Below are 25,025 nucleotides of genomic sequence, written 5' to 3'. Positions count from 1 at the left end.
ATTCACTAACTTCTTATAATGTTTTAAAAACCTTGTAAAACTCAAACTCTACATTTTAAAATTTTTAACATTTACAAGACTATTGTTTTAATTATTATAACGAATTTCTTTTTTATTTAAAACCCTCTACTGTTTTAAGGTTACTAAAAAAAAACTTTTTAATTTTCATGGTTTTAAATCACTTTTAAATATTTGTAGCTTTTCACGAAATAAATAAAATCACATACGTTTTGTATAATCAAAAAATGTTTTTTTTATGTTTTATATGCAATCTAACACATAGATATTGGTTGTTAGTGAACCTACAGTACTTTTTTACAGTCTAACAAGTTTTACCATAATTGAAAGAAAAGAAAAATATTTATGTACTAATTTATATTTGACAATACTAACTAACTGTTTTGAAAGTATTTTTTAAGCTGCCAACTTAGAAAGAATTTGATTAGTTTAAATTAATTTGTAAGAATTATTTAATTACTATAAGTTATGTTTTTAGAGAAAATATTTTGAGATAAGGTTTTGAATTTTAATATTTGGTTACTTATAACATAAAGGTTTGGTCATACCAGTTCGATCTTCAGACCACAAGCTTTTTGTATTCTGACACCCGGGTTTCGTTCTTAATGAAATAACAGTTTTACAATGAAGCAACCGTTTGCTAGTATTGAACAGTGACGTCAACTCTGTCTTTTGCCGTCCAAAGGTACATTGTCCATTAGTTTAAGCTATGGCTAAAAATTATTATCTGTAAAATATTTTTGTCATTGAACTTTACATAAATTCTTAATGCTTTAAAGTTTATAGTGAAAACGTGTGATTGTGTGTTTTTTAAGGGGTAGTTTTAAAAGTCTTTTTAACAAAGTACACACATAATACTTAGAAATAGACATTACAAAAAACAGTCATGTTTTTGCTAGTCAGATTTCAATAGTTTTAAATAATTTTACTTTGATATTTTTTTGTGTGTATTATATATGTAGTTAATATACCTAATAATTCTAATGGGTTTATAATACATATTTTTTATGGGAGCGGGTCAGATTGACACAGCGACAAAATGACACGGTCGTCAAATAGACACAGTGCGTCACTTTAGCACAGCGACAAAATAACACGGTGCGTCACCTTAACACGGTGCGTCAGTTTGGCACAGAGGGTCACTTTGGCACGGCAACAAAATGACACAGTGCGTCAATTTGGCACAGCGAAAAAATGACACGGTGGGTCACTCTGGCACGGTGCGTCACTTTGGCACGTCGACAAAATGACACGGTGCGTCACTTTGGCACAGCGACAAAATGACAAGGTGCGTCACTTTGGCAAGTTGCGTCACTTTGGCACAGCGACAAAACGACACGGTGCATCACTTTGGCACGGAGTGTCACTTTGGCACAGCGACAAAACTACACGGTGCGTCACTTTGGCACGGAGGGTCACTTTGGCACAGCGACAAAACGACACGGTGCGTCACTTTAACACGGAGGGTCACTTTAACGCAGCGACAAAACGACACGGAAGGTCACTTAAGCACAGCGACAAAATGACACGGTGGTTAATAAGGGAGGGAACAATTTGTTGTGAAACTTCAATCTTCATTGGTATGGACAACGATCTTATTTTTCTAGGAAACTTATCGGATTCCTGTCTTCTAATTGGTTTTGTAGAATCAGCAACAATCACATTAATTAACTTTAAAAACAAAGATCGCAAGAATTTTTGATTGTCACTCCATAAAATAAAGTGAAACACGTAATTTTTATACCTTCTATTGTCCATCGTCGTACTTATAAACAACATACTCAGTTTTAAGCAGTAGCAAGGTGTGCTTGAAAGCTGTGCTTAATAAACGACAAATAATTATTTGTATCAAACAACGTTCACAAAGATGCAAAAGCAGCAAACTTTTTAACAAAATACGACTGCCAAAATTAAAGGGAATTTGTTTTTGATTATTTTCGAATGGAAAAATTTAAACACAGTCTTGTACTAGAACTTGAAACGAGTAATAAAATTAGAAGATGACTTGCCATTTTACGACTAGAAAGATAAAAAATCATATTAACTTATTTTTTAAACTTCAGCAACATTCTGATTAAAAAATACAAGCTACGTTTTAGATCAATCATTCAGCATATCAAAACAATAAACTAGTAGATGTAAACACAGAGGAAAATTTATTTTATAAACTAAAACTCAGACGTTATCGAAAACAACTTTTCTGCTGTTGTAATTCTAAATTCTAATGCGGTTCTTGTTTTACGTCTTTATGCTTAAAAAAAGTAATACTTGCGCTCTTTTGGCGACTTAATAGGTTGAAATTTTATATATATACATAATATATAAATGCGCATGAATTGTTGCATCAGACTCTTAATTTTCTCTCAACTGTTCATAATACTATTTATAACTTTTTCATAAATTTAGGCTCCAGGACTGTTTATTTTAATTATTTGCTTTTAGACAAGTTTATCATACATTTTCAATACAGAGTTTTAAGTAAACATCCTAACTTATTAACTTTTGTTGAATATTTTTTTGTATGTTTTTGAAAAATTAGGATTTTATATTAAAATAATTTATTTTTAACTGCTCGTAATAGATTGTTAAACCATGTGATTTACAACTCGATAACTGAAATTTTCTTTGGTATAACTTTTCGAGCGATAACCTTTTGTCGTTTAAAAAACAGTCATAAAAAAACTTTTATGTTTAAACAAATTACTAGGTTAAAATATTAAACATTTTTAACATAACTGGCTAGTTACTACAAAAGCAGCTTAACTCTGTATTTTTAAAAACTAGAGTTAGAACACGCATGACTTATTCTTACAACGAAATAACTCTGTATTAAATTAATTCTTAGTTATTTATTATAACAATTCCTTATAATAATTAATTAAACATTTAACAAAAATTATTAAATTTTATTCATTACATAAATATGAAAAGTCGTGAAACGTAAGAAATAAAAATTAAGAATACTTTTGTTTTTATACTATAACTTAAATTTTAAAGCGTTGTATCATATAGAGTTTCAAATTTATCAAGCTACTATAGTTTGGAAAAAATATAATGAATCTTTTGTTTAACTAATTACTATAAAAATTTTACAATTAAAAGTTATATTACTGAAGAAGTTTAGTTTTGCTTATAAGTTTGTTAATCCATGCTATAGTGACGCACCGTGTCATTTTATCGCTTTGTCAAAGTGACGTATCGTGTCATTTTGTCGCTGTGCCAAAGTGACGCACCGTGTCATTTTTCCGCTGTGCCAAAGTGACGCACCGTGTAATTTTGTCGCCGTGCCAAGGTTACGCACCGTGTCATTTTGTCGCTGTGCCGAAATGACGCACCGTGTCATTTTGTTGCCGTGCCAAAGTGACGCACCGTGTCAGAGTGACCCACCGTGTCATTTTGTCGCTGTGCCAAAGTGACGCACCGTGTCATTTTGTCGCTGTGTCATTCTGACACCCACCCATTTTTTATATATGTATAATTTTTCTATAAAGACTTTAACAAACTTTATATTATTAACTTTCTATTTCTTAATGGTTTTTTTCTTGATGTGTAGCATTAAGATGAAATACAGTGAAAAAATAGTATACACATGCTTAAGTAACAAATAATAGGGTTTTTATTACTAATGTAAGTTGAAAATAGGTTAAGTCAAAAAAAAAATTTTTTAGCATTTATAAACAAACTGTTTAATAAGTTTTACATATATCAATTGCTAACAGTCTTGTTTTATTAGAAATAAAACATATATGTGTTTTTCTTTTTAAGTTTGCAAAATTAATTGAGTAAAAAAAAAAATTGTATTTAGATTTTTCCTTCTGTTATTTGTGAAGTTTTGTTAAATTTTATTGCTAATTACTTATTTATGTTTTTAACATTACTTTAGAACAATAAGTTTAAATAAAGACATTCGAACTTAAAAGCTTTTGTGATACAAATGTTAAATATTTCTAACTTATCAATTACACAATTTCAGATTCAGAGTTTTCAGATCAACTTTGTCTTTTATGTGTTATGCAATGATCACAAATTAAAAAAACTCTATTTCTAACTTATCAGAAAACTCAATTTAAACAATAATTTACCAGCGTTATAGTTTTAATTGTTAAAAGCATGACCTTCCAAAATTTATGTTGTAAGATTTTGCATTAAGTCAAACAGAGATAAATCAAAAAAAAAAATTTTTATTATACCTAAAACAGGAAACACTTAATTATAAAAAAAAAGTTTCAGCACATTTATTAAGAATTTTTAATTAATAGTAGCTTAACATACATAAAACTATAAATAAAAACAAGAAAAAACGAAAGACAGAAACTCTGATTATAAATATTATTTTATTTTATTCTATAAAATTAGATGTTACTTATCGTAAAAGTAAGCTTAAGTGTACAATATGTCACTACATAAATTTATATCTATTCGTATGGTAACTTTAATTGAGTGAATAAAAAGTAACTTGCAAACAACATAAAACTCCAAAATTTATTTTAAAACAGACGTACACACATATGCACATTTATTAATTTTATTCAATATTGCTATATAGTGAAAAAAAAAAATTTAGGGGTAAAAGAATTTGCTCGCAACAGATAATTAAAAAAATAAAAAATAAAAAAAATAACATACATCTATATTAGTTACTTTAATTCAATTTTATTTTAAACTAATATTTACTAAGCAATTATAGTTTTTTGTGGGATTAGAAAGACAATTTGCACGGAACTCTAGAAATGTCATTCAATATTCTTCATCTTCTTCGACTTCTTCTTCGGCGTCCTCGGTGTCGATTCCCACGTCTTCGTAATCTTTCTCCAGGGCGGCGAGATCTTCCCTCGCCTCCGCGAACTCCCCTTCCTCCATCCCTTCTCCCACGTACCTGCGCGACGTCATAGTTCAGTTTGACGTCATAACTTGGTTTGATAAATAATAAAATAATAAATTTGATATGTATTATTTTCGAGTTAGTACATACTTGGTTGATTTAACATATACCTTATTTGATTTATTATAGATATAAGTAATTTGTATTGCATATCAGTAGCGATGCGAGAAGGATGGAATAAACTATCTTGAATACAGTTATCTCTCATGCTTAAAGGTACCATTATTTTTGTTGCAGTTGTGATAAAACTGCATATATAAGTATAAAAATTATTGATATTAAAGATAGTTTAAGTTTCTTCACACCCCTGTACGATAAATGACGTCATTAAATGTTTGCGTGTGCACCATGGTATGTTACTTAAACTCCTTACCACTGATAAAAAACACATAAAAAGCTACTTATTTAAATTTTTCAACTAGCTTACAAGCATTACAAATTATAATGGACAACAACTGACCAGTGAACGAAGGCGCGTTTGGCGTACATCAAATCAAACTTGTAGTTCAATCTGGCCCAAGCTTCGGCGATCGCTGTTGTGTTCGACAGCATGCATACCGATCTGGCTGTAATAAAAAGTTGTTAGTTTATTTTAAAAACTTAACGTACTTTGAAAATAAATGCTTAATAAAAACATATGTAAGAAGACAAACACAAAAAATTAAAATAAATAAGTTTATAAACATTTAACTTCAAATAGATGCACATTGTTTGATATCTGGAAAGTAAAAACATTTATTGCAGATATTCTGATCTCACTATATACGTTCCGAATAATAAAACATGTTTGTTGCACTTACCTACTTTTGCGAGGTCTCCTCCTGGTATCGAAGTAGGAGGCTGGTAGTTAATACCTACTTTGAACCCTGTCGGACACCAGTCAACAAACTGTGAGGGAAATTTTAATAATTTAAAGGTTAATATTTTACTAGCTACGGTAGTTTTTAGACAAACATCTAACAAAAGTAGAATTTAACTCTTAGTTTAAACGTTTTTCCAACTAGAACCATACGTTTTTCTGTAACTTTTAAAACATTTTAGCACTTTTCAGTTTACTTAACCAATATATTTATAAATGTTGTACAGTTATTATTTTCTTAAACCATACATAACAGTGAAAAAATTTTTTTAATTTCCTAAAGCAAAATTTCAATAAAACAAATAAACCTGCTATAATCAATAAGAACAATACTAAATAAGACTTCAAACATTTTATAAACACACGATTTCAAAAGTTTTAAACCAGACGTAATTTTCAGAATAAAAAGTAGCAACTTAAGCAATTAACCTGTACGGTCTGCTTAGTCTTGATGTTCTGTATGGCGGTGTTGACGTCTTTAGGCACAACGTCTCCCCTATACAGCATGCAGCAGGCCATGTACTTCCCTTGCCGGGGATCGCATTTCACCATCTAGTAAAATGTTTTTATACAAACTTGTAGTTTTTTGAAAAATACAAACTTTTGAAACGGTCAGATTTTCTTGCCGAAACCAGTCATAAACAAAATAGTAAATTATTACATTTATTATTGTTTACAAACTTACATAGAAAATGTTTTGCAGTTGTCTTACGACAGAGTTGTAGTGACGCTTTTTAGGATTAAACATGATGCCGTTAAGACTTTTAAAACTAATTATCTTTGTTCTTGTGTTTTACAAAACTGCTTTGGCCTTTTATTAGCATACACACATTAGTTCAACTAATTATTGTTTACCAAGTCATAACAAAAGTTATTAAAGTACAAAAAGTCTAAAAAACTAACGACGTTTTCCTTTGCTATAAATAGCACAGTCCTACAGAGTTTTTACGAAAAAAAAGAAAGTTGTACATATTAAACCTGGTTCTTACCTTGCTAACATATTTAACAAAACATATTAAATCTACCTGGTTATTGGGCTCGAAACAGGCGGAAGTAATTTCGGACACGCTCAGCTGCTCGTGGTAGGCCTTCTCGGCGGAAATGACCGGCGCATACGTCACAAGGGGAAAGTGGATGCGCGGGTACGGTACCAGGTTGGTTTGAAATTCTGTTGGAAATATTGATTAAAACTTCACGTCATTTTTAGACTGCTAGTTGTTGGTAAATTTCACCAGTTTGTAGATTTGCGCATTGCATGGTTAAAACTATTTCAATTTGTAAATAAAAAGCTAGAGACATTTTAAGTACTTTTATATGTTTACTGTTATTCATTGCTACAAAGTACAAAATTAACAGGTTGCGTATATATGCCTATATTTTCTTTTTTTTACGCTAGGTTGTAAGAAAGAGCTTAAGTATTTGTAATATACAATTTTTTCAAAACTTTTAACAACAAAGTTAAACTTAGTTAGGATACTAAAATTTACACATTGACAAACATTCAATTAAAACTAAATGTAAATCGATAAAATAAGATTTTTATGTTTCCAAGTAAACAGCTTGCTTTTTTTTGACAAATAAACTTCACATGCTGTTTTTTAGAAAACTTATCAAATAATGTTGTGATAACTACTATGTAAAGTTTTGATGAGGTTATTTTTTACAAATAAACAAACATACCAGTGAGATCGACATTAAGAGCTCCATCGAATCTGAGTGAAGCGGTTATTGAAGACACAATTTGCGATATGAGCCTGTTCAGGTTGGTGTATGAAGGCATCTTGATATCCAGATTGTTTCTGTAGAAATTGTTTTAAAATGAATAAAGTTTAAATGATAACTTGAGGTTTTATGATCTTTTGTTTACATGTTTGTTTTGTGATTAATTTTAGATAAAAAATAGCTGCAAACTAAACATTATAATCAAATATTTTAAAATTTTCATTTACTTGTTTACTTACATTTAAAATAAGTATGATTGAATGAAACTTGATATTGTACGGCAAGTTAAAACTTACAGCCAGATACTATACTTTGAAAGTATCTTACTTAAATTAAAAAGTGTTCCATAAACAAAAATTATAAATTTACTAAAATTTTCATACGGTTGATGACAACTTATGCATAAAAATATTAATTCTAACCTGCAAATGTCGTATATAGCCTCGTTATCGACCATGAAAGCGCAATCTGAATGTTCTAGGGTGGTGTGGGTGGTTAAAATGCTGTTGTAAGGTTCAACCACCGCGGTTGATATCTGTTTGAAATATTTAAACTTTATTAATAAAATAAAGTTCTTATTATTTAATAGGAATGTTTATAAAGCATTATTTCAAAACAGACCATATACAAGTGTTATGCAAAATAAATTATCAAAAATTTTCCTCCACAACATCAAGTAACTACACAATTACTTTAAGTATTTTACTTAAAACATTTATCATAAATACTTAATGCTATTTTCGTGCATTTAAAAATCTATTTATGATATTATTTTTTACTTCGATGTTTTTTCATTACTTTAAAGATTTAGGTAACAAATTTTAAAAAAATGTTATATGTTTCAAATATATGTTTAAAAAAAACTGATTTAAATTATATTAGTTTATTATAACTTTGAAGTTTTAAAGTTTTATTAAGTTAAAACGTTAACAGCATCGTTTAAAAAAAATCATTTTCTTAAAACTAATTACAAAGTTTGAAGGGGGATATAAAATTAATCTTTAAAAGTTAAATTAAAATATACAGAATGCAGAAACAACTGCATTATAATTAAAAACAATAAACAATTTTAAAATCAATAGAGAGGTTATCAACTACTTATCAGTTTTTGTATGACTCATTCATCAACTGTCGCTAACAGCTGCTTTTAATTAATATTATTCAAATAAGCACACAACTTTGTTTATATTTGAATTGTGTAACTATTTGTTTTACAATAAACATGTTTACTTGACCCTATATTAAATATGTTAGTTTCAATAATACAAAAAATATTTTAAATAACTTGCTTAAACTTTAGATGAAAGTAGGCTAAGAATTAAAATTTCTTAATTTTAACAACTGTTTTATAATAGATATTTTTTTGTTTTTATTAAAAATAATAATAATGTTAAACATAAAAAGAACTTATTACTTGAATATTCTACTTCAAAATCTTTAATTAGATTACTTATGATTCCATTAAATGTTCAATGTATAATTTAAGTTTTAAAATTTAGTTTTTTTGATGATGTAAATTAGATTTTTGGTTTTAGTTATATTTCAAATATTTCAGAATAACTGAAATTAAAAGTTTCTAGTATCAAAAAACAATTCTAGTTTCAACTTAATCTACAGCTTTTTATGTAGTATACGACGTTAACCTCCTAACTAAAATTGTTGTTAATATTTAATTAGTGTTAAAATACTTAAGCGTTTTCAGTACTTTAAAGCAATTAAAACAAAAATTTGATAAAAAAGCATTTACTTGGTTTAAACTTAAATTTAAAATTAACCTACAAACTTATTAATTGAAAAGTTAATTAGAAGTAATATACAACTTTTTGTATATATTTTTAAGCGGATAAAGTGAAGTTTAAAGCTTAACAGTTTAAATAAATTTTTAACAACAACATTATATAAAAAAAGTCTTAGAAATTAAACGTTTTTAGCAATTAGTTTTGTGACTTTATATATCTAAGAAACAAATAAAACCTTTTAAAACAGGATTTAAAACAATTCTCCTGTAAAAGCATTGTGTATTTAGTTTGTAAAATAAAATAATACATATGGTTTTGTTTTTATTAAACTACACAGAAAGCAATACATAGTAAAACCGCTTAATGTGTGCAAGTGAGCAACAGGATTTACTACAAGTGACTTGTAGTACAAGTTACAAGGCAACATAACCGCAAACCACGAGAAATTTATGACTACTATGATAGTTGACATCAATGATATATTTACTTGTAGCAGCACAAGTTTTTAAGTTTTTTTTAAACACGTAAATTTTCACTTTCAATTTTCTTAAAAGTTTGAAATTTTATAATAAAAGTTATTTTATTTTTCTAAAACTGTTGCTATATTTGTTTGCTATATTTTTGCTGGTATTTGTTTAGAACACTTTTAAGTATGTCATGTTTGAAAACGTTCTAAAGTAAGTAGGTGAACAACATCAAAACTAGTTTTGAAAAGTATAACAAATATAAATTTTGCGTGTATCATTAAAAAGGGATTAGTTTTTTTTATTTAAAGCAAATATTTTCAAATTAAATTTATCTGAGAAAAGTGTGATATATCATGAAATAACAATTTGAACTGTGTTTAAAAGTTAAAAAAGTATTTCAATAGTATAAGAAAAACAAACTTATATAAACAATAGCTTTCAAAAGGTTTCAAAATCTATATTACTGAAAAGAAAACTTAAGTTTAGTTCTAAACAAATATAAATTGAAATTTAGTTATAAATAATGTATATTAAATAAAAAAAAGTTTTGATATGCAAAAGGTACGAAGCCAAACAGTAAAGTATATTGGTAAAACAAGAAAGTTGCTGAAGTTAAAAACATAAAACACTACGAACTCTAATATACTTGAATTTTTTAAGACGTTTTTTATAAACATAAAACTATCTTTAAAAGTTTAGTTTATTTTATTATTTATACTACAAGTTGTTTCAAGAGGTGTAGCAAAAACATTAAAACATTATTTTTAAGTTATAAGAATTTTTTCTGAAACTTATGATCTTTTTGTTACCACTTACCCAAAGTAAAAAACTAAGGATAATCTAAAATATTTTAAAATCATAGAAACAAACAAAAGTAAAGTATTCTCTTTGTTATTTCTTAAAGTAATTTTTGCTTGAGTACGCACTTTTAATTCATAAAAATTTTGAGCTTGATACACATGTTTGCATTTCAAAGTATTTTGTTGAGTGCTTTATTTTATGCTGTGTTTAAAGTGCATACTTAAACAAAATAATACTGTAGTATAAAAAATTATGAAGAAACATTAATTTTTAAACCAGCTACACACCTTGGAAACGCTAGTCAATATAAACCTGTAAAGTAGAATTTTTATTATGAACACGATATTGTTAAACTTTTCATCAAAATATCGTTCTTAAGTACAAACGTGAACAACTGATACCCTGGGTGCAAGATACTTCTGGTTAAATATTCTCTTTTCTGCTGTACTACAAACAATTCTTATGAAAGTCTGTACTGCAAGTTATGTACCCTTGGCGCGGGAAACTAGTTTTACACAAACAATTAATTTGTGTGAAAGTTGCAACTGTTATTTTATCATGTTACTGTCACGTTTTTGTTTATTTAACAACTATTCTAGGCGCAGGATAAACTTTAAAGTTTTCTCTTATTTAACTGTTATTTTATTTGTCATGCTACTACCGTGAATATACTTATTAAATTTACACCCTGGGCGCGAAATTAACTGTATTTTTTTTTCTTTTAATACTATACTATTCTAAGGGAAATATGTTCATAACTTCAACACTTACCCTGGGCGCGGGATACACGGAGAACTCCAGCTTGCTCTTCTTCCCGTACTCCACGCTCAGCCGCTCCATCAGCAACGAGGTGAAGCCGGACCCCGTGCCGCCCCCGAAGCTGTGGTGCACCAGGAACCCCTGCAACCCCTCGCAGTTCTCCGCCAACTTCTTGATCCTGTCGACGACGTGATCCACGTGCTCCTTGCCTGCGTGTGACGTCATAGTTGAAAGTTTTTTTTTTGTTTTCTTGACTTGGCATGTATTCTTATGCCTAACTAGTCTTTTAGTATATTTTTTTTAAATACTTGATTTTTAACATAAAGTTCGTAACATGATAAGTCAAAGAGTTTGTACATTTTGCACTAATTCGCAATGAATTTAGATTCAGAAACAGTTTTTGCACCGTATAAGCCCGTTTTTGTGAATTTTAACAAAAAATGTAGTTTGTTTCTTTTATTTTTGAAATCATACTTTTTAGTCTGTTTATATTGTAACTTATTGTATACATACTAGACTAGCTAATACAATGACTAAGATGTCAAATTTTATGATAAAAATTAAATTTAAAAGTTCTGAAATTTGATTGAAGTTCAACATATTACCGTTACAAAACTTTTTGAGCTTTGAGATTAGGCACAAACTGGTATACATATTTTCACTCACCGACAGTATAGTGTCCCCTGGCGTAATTGTTAGCCGCATCTTCCTTACCGGTTATCAGCTGTTCCGGATGGAACAATTGTCTGTACTTTCCCGTCCTTATTTCATCTGTTTACAAAAGTGTGTTTACCTTTGCTTAGAAAGTATAAAACTCATAAAATCTAAATTTAGGATTACACAAAACAAATTTTTTTAAAAATCTGTATAAAAATCAAAACGTAATTACTACAGTGGAATCAATGATTCAATAAATACAATTTTTAAAATTTATTGTTTTATAAATAAACAAAAAAAATCGTACCGACAACAGTGGGATTAAGGTGAATTAACACTATAAAAATAACTAATCCAAAATATGAAATATGTTATTATTATTTTAAAAACATACAAAAATAAAACCGACCGACTACAGTTGGTTCCAGGTCAACGAACACGGCCCTCGGCACGTGCTTGCCCTGCCCGGTTTCGCTGAAGAAAGTGGAAAACTCCTTGCCCCCTGCCTTGTCCATCTCGTCCGCTAACGTGCCGTCGGGGGAAAACCCGTGCTCGAGACAGTAGAGCTCCCAGCACGAGTTGCCGATCTGAACTCCGGCCTGCCCCACGTGGATGGATATACATTCTCTCTGTGTTATTGTTTATTATTTTATTTATTTATTTATCAATCGTTATTCACCCTACAAAACAAGATTTAATATAGGCATTTCGAGCGTTTAATTCTTTATTAAAAATTAGTTGATGTAAAATTGTTGTTGTTAATTTATTTTCTCTGTGTTTGTAGATTTATGATTATATGACCCACTAGTTACACGTAAATTTATATTTTTAAAATTTATAACTGCATGTTTTTTAAATAATTGTCTAACATCTCAAACTTTCGTACATAATATTATTTATATCTAAAATGTTTAAATAAAAATCAAATTAGTTTTAATAGATGTTGAGAATGTTGGTGAGTTTTTTCAACAGTTTATAGATATTCAAAACACAAAGAAGGTTAGCATAACTTAAAAACTAATAAAAATCTAATTAATTTTTTGGTTACCATTTTTGTTTAAACATTTAACCGTTACAATAAAAAGAGTGTTTGCAAGTTTAAAATAGTAAAAACTTTTAAGTTTTCAAACTAATTAAAAGTTTATTTGTATAGCAGTTACCATTAAAACACTCAAAACATAAATACTCCTACAATAAACTTTTTACCTCTAAACATAACTGTTAAATAGCAAATAATTTATCAGTTATCTTAAACTTATGAATAAGGATAAGTTTGATTTCTTTTTGAAATAGTTACGATTACATTTCTAATTCTTTTTTCTGTTTAGTTAAAACTAAAAAAGTCAAAAGACGTTAACTATAAACACAAGCTTAAGTGTACATATATTTACTAAAGAATGTTAAGCTAGTTTTGATGTTTATTGTAAGAATTTTAGTTAATTTAAAAAAAGATAAAACAGTTTAAACTACAACATATAAAGTAGGTACATTGTATAAATAATGTTTTATGCAATCGATTTAATCTGATTATATAACTGTTTAAAACTTAAAACTTTAAAAAAGATCAAAACTGTAAATAACAAGTTGAGATACTTCGGTATAATTTTCACAAACAAAAAGCTTATCTGTACCACAAATAAATCCCCTTAATCACCATGACAACAATGAGGTCTAGACCCCCTCTGTTGGTTTCCTAGCAACAGATTACGTCACCTGTCGTCAAGTTGCTTAGAAACAAAACACTTGTTTCTTTGTTACTATGGAAGTTGTTGTTATGAAGCTTCCGCGCTTAATTAACGCATTAAATTAAAATTGTCATATAAAGTAATAAGGCTATCACAAGTTCTATAACTATTGCATAATAATAAGTTTAAGCTTTTCTACAGTTAATAGTTTTTTAAGTTTCTATACGCCTCAACTAACTTTTATTTCAAATATAAAAGCAATTATTTATTTATTTTTTATACTTTTGTTGAAGTTAGTGTTAAAAAGGTATCAAATTGAACTAATTAAAGGTTTTGGGCTGTATTCAATGTTTCACAAAGTTATAAATGTTTAAGGTAAACAAACATTTAATTACAATATTAGTTCATTTGCAGTTAATCTACCTGAATAAAATTTTATGTTTATTTATCTTAATTTAAATGAAGTAATGTAAATGCGTATTTTTGTCGAATAAAAACTATCAGTTTTTTTTTACTTATGAAGAAAAAATAAAAGTCTTTTTCAGAATTGTTTTTTAAACTTAAACGTAATGTTAAAAACAAGGTAAACAGATTAAAAAAAAACGCATCATTTTTGTTTAACAAGCAAAATACTACAAAAGCTAATTTTGGATGTAATTGTTGACATAGTTTATACTAAAAAAAAACTTTAAAGCTTTACTTTATACCACTAATGTGTTAATATAAAAAAATGTTTGTTTAAAATCATTCACACGCATACTATAGTAGCAAAAAGTAAAAACCAAACGTTGACACACATGCTTTACTTTTACTTGAGGCAATAAATATATTTTGCTACTTCTGTGTTAAGCATCTAAATTGTTTGTGCTTTAGTAAGCAAACTTTTATAAAAATTGGTGTTACTTAAGTGTTAAAAAATAGCAAGCAAAAATTATAATTGTATTTTATGCTTTTGTGTTAAATACAATTTATTTCTTTGTTTTTCGCTTAATTTATAAAAATGTTGTTTTTTTACGTGCTCTAAACAATTACCTTAAAAGTACATATAAATTTTATTACGTAGCATGCTTAAATCAGAACAAAAGTTTATATGTTTTGAAAATTATATGAGAACTACTAAAATAGATTAAGAATCTAGAAAAAAAAATTCGTTGCTTAAATATTTGTAATAGTTTCAATTACGCACTAAATATATAATATATTATTTTTTCTTTTAACAGCAAAAAAAAATTAGTAAAATAATTACTTAAGTTTATCCATAAACAACAAATATAGGACTTTACATTTTAGCTATGCAAACTAATAATTATAACAATCATATTATACTATATTAATTTATATTAACCTAAAATTTTTTTATACTTTTAATTGAATATCACTATAAAATTCAATAAACAACAATTATCAGAGTTTACATTTTAGCTATGCAAAATAATAATTATAACGATCATATTATACTAAATTAAATTAAAAATAGTTTTCATACTTTTCATTGAATATCATTATAAAATTCAGTTGTATCAGAAAATTTTCAACTATTAAGATAGCTACGAACAATGAATTAGCACTGCAGAAATTTTTTGAAACAAAATACTTTAATTTAGAACAAACGACGTAACCTATTTGTAAATTGAATTAATCTAATCTTAAAAACTTACAACCAGACAGTTTAAATTCGTAGTAGAATGTTGATAACATTACACGAATTAAAATACTTTGGCTTTATTGGCACTGATAAGTTTTGTTATAAAATCAAGGAAATAATGTGTAATCAGGTTAAATTTGCAAAATAAACTGTTAAAGAAAGTTTAAATAACAAATGTTTTACCTTAATTTAAAATAACTTTTAAATGTTTTTTAAAGTCAGCTAAAATATAAGTTAGTTTAAGTATATCTATATAAAACTTAGTCATATTTAAAGACGATATGGTGACTTTGTTTCTAAACTGCTTTTGATAAGTTTTCAAAAAACTGACATTATCAAGCGGTTGATATACTACAGACAACTATTATCTTTAATTTCTGCTGCATTAACTTCTGCATATAAACTTAAATACTGATGACGTAAGATACTATAATAAATTTGTAAAAATGTTTATGACTTTTTATAATGTGAGAAATATATCATTGATATATATTTCAATAAATAATTATCGTTTAAATGTTTAACTGAATAAAATAACAATAAAATTTTTACATTAAGATAAAGTTTAGGCTTCTTTTCAATAGGTCAAAAATGACTGCTGTTACTATTGAAATCATAAATTGTACTTGAACAAATAGTGTTTGTTTAGTTTTGGTACATTTTAAACATTAAATACCATTTTTAAATAATTTATTATTATTTAAAACTTATGTTAACTTATACTTTTCAAAATATCAATTTTTTGGTTATATAACTTGATTTAATATTAGAACTGCAACAAAGTTAGATGCTGTGATTAACTAAATAACTTTACTATGTGGAATACTTTACTTAAGTTTTAAAACAACACTAAATTAAGCAAAAAAAAATAGAGCTAAATAAACCTTGAATATAAATTTTGTTAAAATATTTTTATTATGAAATTAAAACATACCATTTTGTTAAAATCCTGAAGCTTTTTATGTGAAACAAGACTTGTTTGAAAGCGTCCAATCTAAAACTAAATTAATAAATATATTTGGCATTTGCATTACTCTTTCTCTCGAGTATAGTTTTTCAAATTCTGTTCTCTCGATTGTATATAAATTTTAGTAAAACTAAGAAATATATAAAATAGTGTTTTTCAAAAACCATATTTATTTTCTCGTTTATTAATAGGTCTTTAGGCAAACTAAGATATAAAAAAAATCATTTTTTTTAAATGCGAAATATTGAAAAATTGATGTTTTTGCAATATCAATTTTAGTAAGAAAATTGATTATGTTTTTATGATAACAAAAAACTATTACACTCTTAATAAACTAAGTTTTCTATTGACACTGATCATTAGTTCCATTACAAAACTTTACAATCAAAACATTACTTAATGAATAAAAATATTTTAAAGGTTGTTTCATGAGTTGCTATTATGTAAAGTATACCAACTTATTTAAAAGACCAATCTGGGAAACAAACTGTGGCAACTGTTATTACTTATATCAAAAACTATCAAAAAAGTTTTCATACAGAAAGTAATAATTAAAGTGAAGATTTTAACCTGTAAAAATTAAATTTGTAGACAAACTTTCCAAATTTTAAAAGCTCATCGTAATACAAACTATAAAAGTTATATATAGATATTAGCTAGTTTATAATAGTTTTAAGATATTTAATGTAACTGATTAATTATATCTACTTTCAACTACTGTCAGAGGTTTAAGAACTTTACTAATAAACTTAAAACCTTTTTTATTTGAAATAGTTATTAAAACAGTTACATTAAATGTGCAATTATCCTTTAGCTAATAGGTATTTAAATTCCATAAAACAAATGTAAAGTTATTGTTTGAAATTTTATTCTAGAATGTATTATACAATTTAGTAACATAATTGACTTGTGAGCACATATAATGCATAAAAAAGTAAAATCAAATTTAAAAAGTTTGCAATACATTGCAGTAGGAAAACTTGCTTAATAAGTACATTTTTTTAGGTTTAACATCTTTAAATACTAAACATTTTATATGTAACCTGTTGAAAATTATAAGATACAGATAAACTTTACATATATCAACGACTAAATCCACAAAATTTTTAAAATACATTAGTAATAAACGCTTATAGTTTAAAAACTTTTAAAGTTTTTTATACGTGTTTAAACAAAAAAAACAAGTTGATATCGAAAATAAATGTAGTTTCAAAATATTCAACTATTCTAAACAACCCATTGAAAAAAAGTAAATATCTTTTATAAACTAACACTTTGTTTCCATGTACTAAGTATGATTATGTGATTTGAAATCAGGGCCGACTTTTCAGTGGGGTAGCACAGTTGTTTTGTCCAATAATACATTACAGTTATCTGCCACTTAGGGACGCACTGACGGGTTGGAAGGCATTTTTGCCAAAAAACGCTGTTCTTAATATTTTTACTAAGAAATTAAAAATCAAACCTTAAAGTTAAGGATACAAAAGTATTGTATTTCAAAATAAATTATATTTAATTTTATAATAAAATTGTACCTAAACTTAATTCTAAAAACCATGAAAATAATTTACAAAAAACCTTTGAAGGACTTTATTTAAATATTAAGTGTTAAATTAACTGACTTAATTTTTTTTAGAATACTTATTACCTTTTTCGATAACTTATGCTACACTAGTTTTTTTAGTTAGGAGTTTTTTCGCATAGCTCGTTGTTTTAATATATTTTTTCAAACTGTAATAAAAACTAAAACTAAGTCTTAATATGAAAGTACAAACTGTTTTAATTGATACATTAGAAAACTGTTCTAAAACATTTAAGATAACTATCCGTGAGTCGTTAGGACTTTTTTTCTTGTTGCTTTTATTTAATAAAACACTTTTTTGTAACTTTTATACCATTTGTACCTTGATATTTCTTCAACTTAACGAGTCTATGTTGTTGAATAACGATAGTATAAATATAAAACTCCTAGTTCTGTTTACAGTATACAAAAGTTTTTTGTAAGTTTTTTACTGTGCGTTTTTTATCCATAGCAGCTGGTAAATATACTACTGTAAATCATACATAAACTCTTATTAGTTTTTAGATATGTATATATACTGGAAAAGTTTAAAAGATTGAATTTCATTAAAATTCCTAAAGACTTTTAAAAAATACTTCAGGCTGACTTAGGATATTTTTGTATCAAAAAGTGGCAACCCTAGTGTAAAAGTTAATTAGCGTATGATTGCAATAAACTGAAATTTTGAATCATTAAAAAAAATACGCTGTATTTGTACTATAAACAATTACGTATTTAAATCAAAAAAATAAATTGATGACAGACTATATTTTGGAGAAAGTAATATATATATATTTTTTAATTTGTGTTAAATAAGTTAAAACAAAGTTTAGAATATCAGCCGCAGCTTGCAGTCACCTCAACTGATCGGTAAAGACCACTTATAAGCAATGTTGCTATTTCACTTAACACTAAATACGTTAAAAATGTTGTTTTTTAATAAATATTAGGCTGGAGTAGTTACAATATAAAATAAACATTTCGTTTCAACAAGTATGTATATAAGTATGTTAGAAAAGCGTTTATAAAAACTACATTTTTAATTATAAAAAAAAAAGTTAGTTACCTTAAAAGTTATATCTAAAAACTCTATTTTTATAAATGAGCTTTTTTTTGTCAATATATCTATAAATATTTTGACTTTCTCTAAAAAACAAATTAGAAGGTTTAGTTTAAAGTCTTAGTTTATTCGAAATAAAACTGTTTAATAACCTAATTCGTTAAAAGTAATTCGTGTGGTGCGACTCAATAACTGAAAGGTTTTTCGTGCACAATGTCATAGGATCAAACGTTTTGAGCGTTATACTTTATTGTTCAATAAAATGATGAAATTGGCTGTTGAAGTCCAAAATAAATTTTGGTAAATATAAAATTTAATATAAGATTAAATAGTTTTCCTTGATAATTTTTAGTTTTAAAAACATTTCAACTTAAGTATAGTTTTGAAAAATTTAATTTTGTTTAGACAATAATATAAGTTTCATTACTTTCCATAAACTTTGTAAATAAACTTTACTCGAATTTTAATTTCTTGAGTTATATTTTCCTTATAGTCAGTTGTTAATCAATTATTACTAGAAATAATCTTAGACTAAAGTTTTTTAACATGGCATCCCTCCCTTTTGTTAAGTAATTAAAGTTTTCAGTATCATTTTTTATAAATGCTTTACATTACAAGGCGTAAAATTTAAAACATGGTATTTTTGATTGGTGGCAACCAGTAAGTTTTTTGCTCGGGGTACGAAAAGTTTACAGTTGTTTAAAAGACCCCTTAAGTTTTTAGTTTTAATAATATTTTAATAAAACAAAAGCAATAAAACTACTAACAATTGTCTCTAACTATTTTATTGCAAGCAATAGTTTATCTAAAAACTTATAATCTTAGTTGTTCTACTATATTATAATTGATGTAGTTTTCGAGATGGAGCAATATCTTAATGCTCCACCTAACGTGATGCCTCTTAATTTGATTAATAAAAATTATTATGACCAGTTAAGTTTTTATTTCTTTTAGTCTAAAGTTGCATAATGTTTTTATTAGCTGAAATTTAACTCTAGCTGGAGTTATTTTAATTTTTATGTTGTGCAATTAAGTTTAATATGCATCTATTTACTGCATACTGAAACAGGGGAATTTTTCTACCAAAAAATGTGTTTTTGAAAGAAATCATCTAAATAATAAGAAAGTATATTTTAGTTGGAACAACCTTCATGTTACTTTTAGTAAACAAATTCTACTTTTGATAATGTAAAGGTAAAGTTTACTAAGTTACAAAGTCTTCGTTTGAAAGTTCTTTTATAATTTATATCTAAAAGGTGAAATTCAGACAATTTGTATGTAAATTTACTTGCTAAAAAATTATCAAATTTAAATTTTCTTTAACTCATGTAATATTTACTTTTTGTAGCTAGTTAATAAGGCTTGTTTTGAGTTTAATGAATTGATGTGATCACACTTGGGTTATAACTGTTATGAGAAAATTATGTTTTACTTAGATTTGTTAACTTGTAAATTCTAAAACATATTATAATGAAAAAATCATGATTTAACAACCTGATTTTTTACAAAAGTGAGTTTTATCTTAAAAAAAAGAAGTTTTTAATTATTTATATTATCGTATCATGTTTGTTTTAAAAACTTTTTTTTATTTAATAATCAAACCTTTTAAGTATAAATTATAGCAATAGTAAAGATATTAGTTCTAAATATTTGTTTAAGAAATTTTTAAGCAATCTTAAAAGTATTATGTTGCTTTTTAAAAGTTAAGATTATGTTTAAAGTTTTAACTAATATTTCAGGATTTAAAAATTTTATTTACTCTTTGATTGTTTTATTAAAAATAAGGCCATTTGTAGATATTGTGCATAAAAAAGTGTGAACAAAAGTCTTATTACTTTTGTTTTCACAAACAAAAACTATTTTGTTTTTTAAGATAGATGCTTAACATTTTATATATATGTGACTTTTTAACTCTATGAAACTAAGATTTTAGATGTTATTTATTTGTTTTATAAAACGATTTCATGCTTGCAAAAAAATAAAACTCAAAAAGTCCTTAATTTATTGTTAAAAATTTAAACTTTTCATTATTAATCTATCAATTGTAAAAATGTTTTAAAGTTGAGGTTTTAAATAAGATTGTACCCAATTTACTCAAACAATTAAAAAGCTACATTAAATTATTCAAGTTTATTTAATGTTTTGCATTTAAATTTATAGTGGTCAAAGACTTAAAAGGTTTAATTTTTTATAGTCTAAATAAATGTTAAAAATATTGATTTTGTTTATTAGCTTCTATAAGTTATCATAAGTGAAAACTAAAATTTAGTTATAAACATACTGTTATACAAAAATTCAAAAAAAAAAAAACACATATATCTACTTATAAAAAAAAAATTAGAAGTACTAAAAATACTTACTGAAAAGAATGTTTTAAATAATTTTTTACCACTTAACTTGTAAGAGCTACAAAACTTTGTTTTTCTAAAAACATTTTTCAAGCTATGCAGCCACAATTTTGCCAAAAATAGATTAAAACATTTAATGGTCTAATATGTATGGAATTTTTTAGTAATTGTATAAACTGGAAATGAAATAAACTTTTTAACCAGATACACACCTGTTTCAAAACTACTAAAACTTGTAAATGTTTTTGACTTACAAAATACTGACTAACCAGCAATTTTTAGGTGCTTAAATTGTTTGTTAACAATATATTCTAGTTTATTTTTCTTTTATTTTGTCAACTAAAAACTAATCAAAACTGAATTCATAAAAAGTTTTAGAATAAAATTAACTTTACATAAAACAGTAGGTTTTATTGTTGTTTTATTAAAAATATTGTATTTTAAAGAAATTTAGGACACATAATAAAAATGTTATCTCATATCAAGTTATAACAATGTACCTCGAGAGATAAAAATATAATTTAAGTTTGTAGGAATAGGTTTTGTTACTTTTACAAAAATCTACAAAAAAAAACAAATATAAAAGAAAGATTTTTTTGTAAGTTGAAGTAAACCAACATTATGGTATTTTCTTTTAGTCAGGGATATTTTTCTCTGTAATAGTAGTTTTTCAGTAGTTGTTATAACAGATGTATGTAGTTTTCTTTCGAGTACTTTACTTATATGTATGATATGTTTACTCATTTATGTATTATATGTTCTTTTATATTTATTTTTAGGTAAACTCTTAAATTTTAGTTTACTTTATTTTTGTATAAAGGGGCATGTATAATTAAACTTCTTTTTTAATACTAATCAGGAATGGAAAAAAGCCTAGAATCATGGAATTTGACAATTTAGACTCTGTGAAAATTTTAGTTAATAAACTTATAAAAATCCTTAAGTTTTGAACAGAAATCCTTAAAAAACATGGGAGAACCTAAAACTTTAAACATTTATTGGAGAAAAGTACTTTAATTTATATTAGATACAATAAGTCTATCATATAGAATATATTTTTTATATGTTTATATATTTACTTAACATTGAGAGTAGCCTAACAGTATATGTTCAATATTTTCATTCTTTTTAAACAGCTCTTAACCAATAGTATAATTTTATAATAAAAATAGAGAAAAAAATCGTTTTTTTATCCAGGGAGAAATTCAGAAAACATGAAAAATGTTTCAAAAAACCTTCGGCAACCATGGCTTGTGTAAAATAATCTATTTTACTAATTTTAAATGTGGGATATACCTTTCTCTTTAATTAATAGTTGTATCAACATATGTATAATGATTTTTTTACTATCATAAAAATATAATTGTAACATCTGATGAGATTTTTGTTTTAATTCTAGGTAAATATTAAAATAATTAAATTTGGAAACTTCAGCTTAATAACACAAAAGAGATGAGAAATGTGGGGCTTTCTTAAAGAACAAAACTCAATAGTTAGTGCTATTTTAAAATCTCTTGTATTTCAATTTAAAACTTGAGCAAAATGTGATGAAGTAATTTCATTTTAGCTACCTATTTGTTTAAGTAATTTTTAGTTACAGTAACCTATCACTTATTTACGCTCATTATATCCACAGAAAAAAATGTGTAAAGATTACGAGAGATCGTAAAGATACTAGAGGTACCAAATATAATTACTATAATGGCTGTTTTATGATATTGCTTCTAGTTAAAATCAGACTGGGGACTTTCCTACTTTTAACAATTTGTTTACTTTTTTTATAAATATGAAAACAAAAGATAAAACTATACATATATTTAAAAAAAGGATTTAAATTTATATAAAATAATAATACTTATAGAAAAAGTTTACTAGTTTTAATAAAAAGTAGATTTTATTTGACTTATTTGATACTAAACATTTATATTCTATTCTACTCAGAAAATTCAATTCATTTGTTTACAATTAAGAAATGGTGTGGTGTCTGTATTAAAACTTGTTTCTATAGCCTTTTACAAAAATATGCATTTGGTGCTATAATGGATTTCTTCTTTTGAACAAAAATATATAAAGTATAAGAAAAATGTTTAATAAAAATTGTTTATGTTACTACAACTTTTTTTAATTTGACCTTTACCCACATAAGGATAAACTTGTCTTGCATTGTATTAAAGATATATTAATGGATTTGTTAAGTAGGAATGAAATTTCATGCCATAAGAATTTGAGTATAATTTATTAAAGGTATAAAAGGAGAGGTGTTAAGACACCTAAGCTATAAAGGTCAAAGCCATAGAGTACAATAGGCTCCTTATGGAAGGCACAAGCTAAAAATGCAAAAATATTAATTTCATTAAAAATCATCCCTTGTGTTTTTTTAAATTATTCACTTCAAATTTTTGAAAAGTCTTCCTAATATTATTTAGGAAATTCCTATTGTAATAATTTTAAAGTAAGAAAAAACAAATAGTGTTGTTTCTCTTTAAAATTGTCCTTTTATTAAGAAAATAAAAACATGATAAAAAATATCATATTTATTCCCCATGTTTAATATTGCAGATTTATTATTTATAACGGTCTTTATTTTTAGAATTTTTAAATTCAAAAATGCAGTGCGTAAAGATACGAGAGGTTACTGTACTTTTATTCTAAGTAAATGTTGTCATCATGTAAGGTTTTATTTTTATTTTGGTGTATGTTTTAATTTCTATGGTAGAATTATACATAAAATAATTATTTTTAAATAAGTAGAGATTTTTTTGTTTTATTTTGAGATCTTTTATATATTTAATCATTTCAATAAACTAATTTAAAACATATTTTTTCCATTTTCATCTTAACAAAAAATTCACTTTAAATTATTTGTCTTTTTAGGTGTTATATTTTAAGTAGTGATGAAAATGTCTTAAAGCTTTGTATTATATTGTAAAAACAGCTTTGTCCGTGTTATAAATCTTAGGAGCTTTAAGTTAAGATAAGTACTCAGATATCATGTAATTTAGTCTAGTGTTTAAACATATACTTTTACTGACATAGCTTAAACATTTAAAAGTTATTTTAATACTTATAATTAAAAAAATATAATTTATATTTTATTAGTCTAATTTAGTATTATTTTTGTACCTAACAATATATAATAAGTTAAGATTTTTTAATTACAAACTATATCGGTAATTTAGACTTTAATTTTATTCAAATGTTAAAAAAGTGCCTATCCTTCAAGGAAGTATTTTGTGGAAAACTCTGTCTTGACATGACAATTTTAAATTGAGTTTCTTCTAATATCATGTACGGGTGTATGACTCTTACACCAGGACTTATACCAAACTTTTTTGGTATAAGTCTAATATGTATGAAGGTACACTTTTGCACCAAGGGTCAATTTTGCACAAAGAAACTTTTACACGGGTTCAAATATTGAATACATATTTTTTTAATTTTCTATTAACTTTTAACTATTACTATTACTTTTGACCCTTATTCTCCGTCAGTGGCTTTTTTTTTAGTTTGTTTTTTATTTATTTTATTTTATAATTAATTATTTTAGTATCACTGTTACACATAACCCTACCCTCATTCGGTTTTTTTTGATTAATTTATAGTTTTATTTTCTGTTTTACTTTTTTTTTTTTTAATTCTCATGAAAACATGATCCTTTGTGCAAGAGTGTATTCTTGCAAAGTTTTCTTCGTGCAAAAATGTCCCTTCATGCGAAAACGTTTTCGTGGAAAAGTGTCTCGTCGTGCATATTTGACCCTTTGTGAAAATGTGTCTTCGTGTAAATTTGACCCGTTCCCAACTTTTGGAGTGTATTTTTATTTTATCGTTCAATAAGCAATATATCAACATGTAATT

The 25,025-nt window shown here is 26.0% G+C and overlaps 1 protein-coding gene across 1 annotated transcript; it reads right to left on the bottom strand.

The window, feature by feature from the left end:
- Positions 1 to 4,007: 4,007 nt before the first annotated feature.
- LOC145834390 (tubulin alpha-1 chain-like) lies at positions 4,008 to 16,262 on the bottom strand. Its single transcript, XM_082941807.1, has 11 exons — positions 16,169 to 16,262; positions 12,314 to 12,533; positions 11,914 to 12,018; positions 11,260 to 11,456; positions 7,904 to 8,016; positions 7,440 to 7,558; positions 6,785 to 6,927; positions 6,189 to 6,311; positions 5,701 to 5,788; positions 5,361 to 5,466; positions 4,008 to 4,894 (listed from the first exon to the last, which is right to left on the bottom strand). Exons 1-11 carry the CDS (start codon positions 16,169 to 16,171, stop codon positions 4,756 to 4,758), a joined length of 1,356 nt encoding a protein of 451 aa, XP_082797933.1. The 5' UTR covers positions 16,172 to 16,262; the 3' UTR covers positions 4,008 to 4,755.
- Positions 16,263 to 25,025: the final 8,763 nt, after the last annotated feature.

Source organism: Thalia democratica, chromosome 4 (assembly GCF_965202585.1).
Source record: "Thalia democratica chromosome 4, ktThaDemo2.hap1.1, whole genome shotgun sequence".
In the NCBI taxonomy this organism is placed as follows: Eukaryota; Metazoa; Chordata; class Thaliacea; order Salpida; family Salpidae; genus Thalia; species Thalia democratica.
Note: the sequence above shows the minus strand (reverse complement) of the source record. Positions and strands in the feature narration are given on the sequence as shown.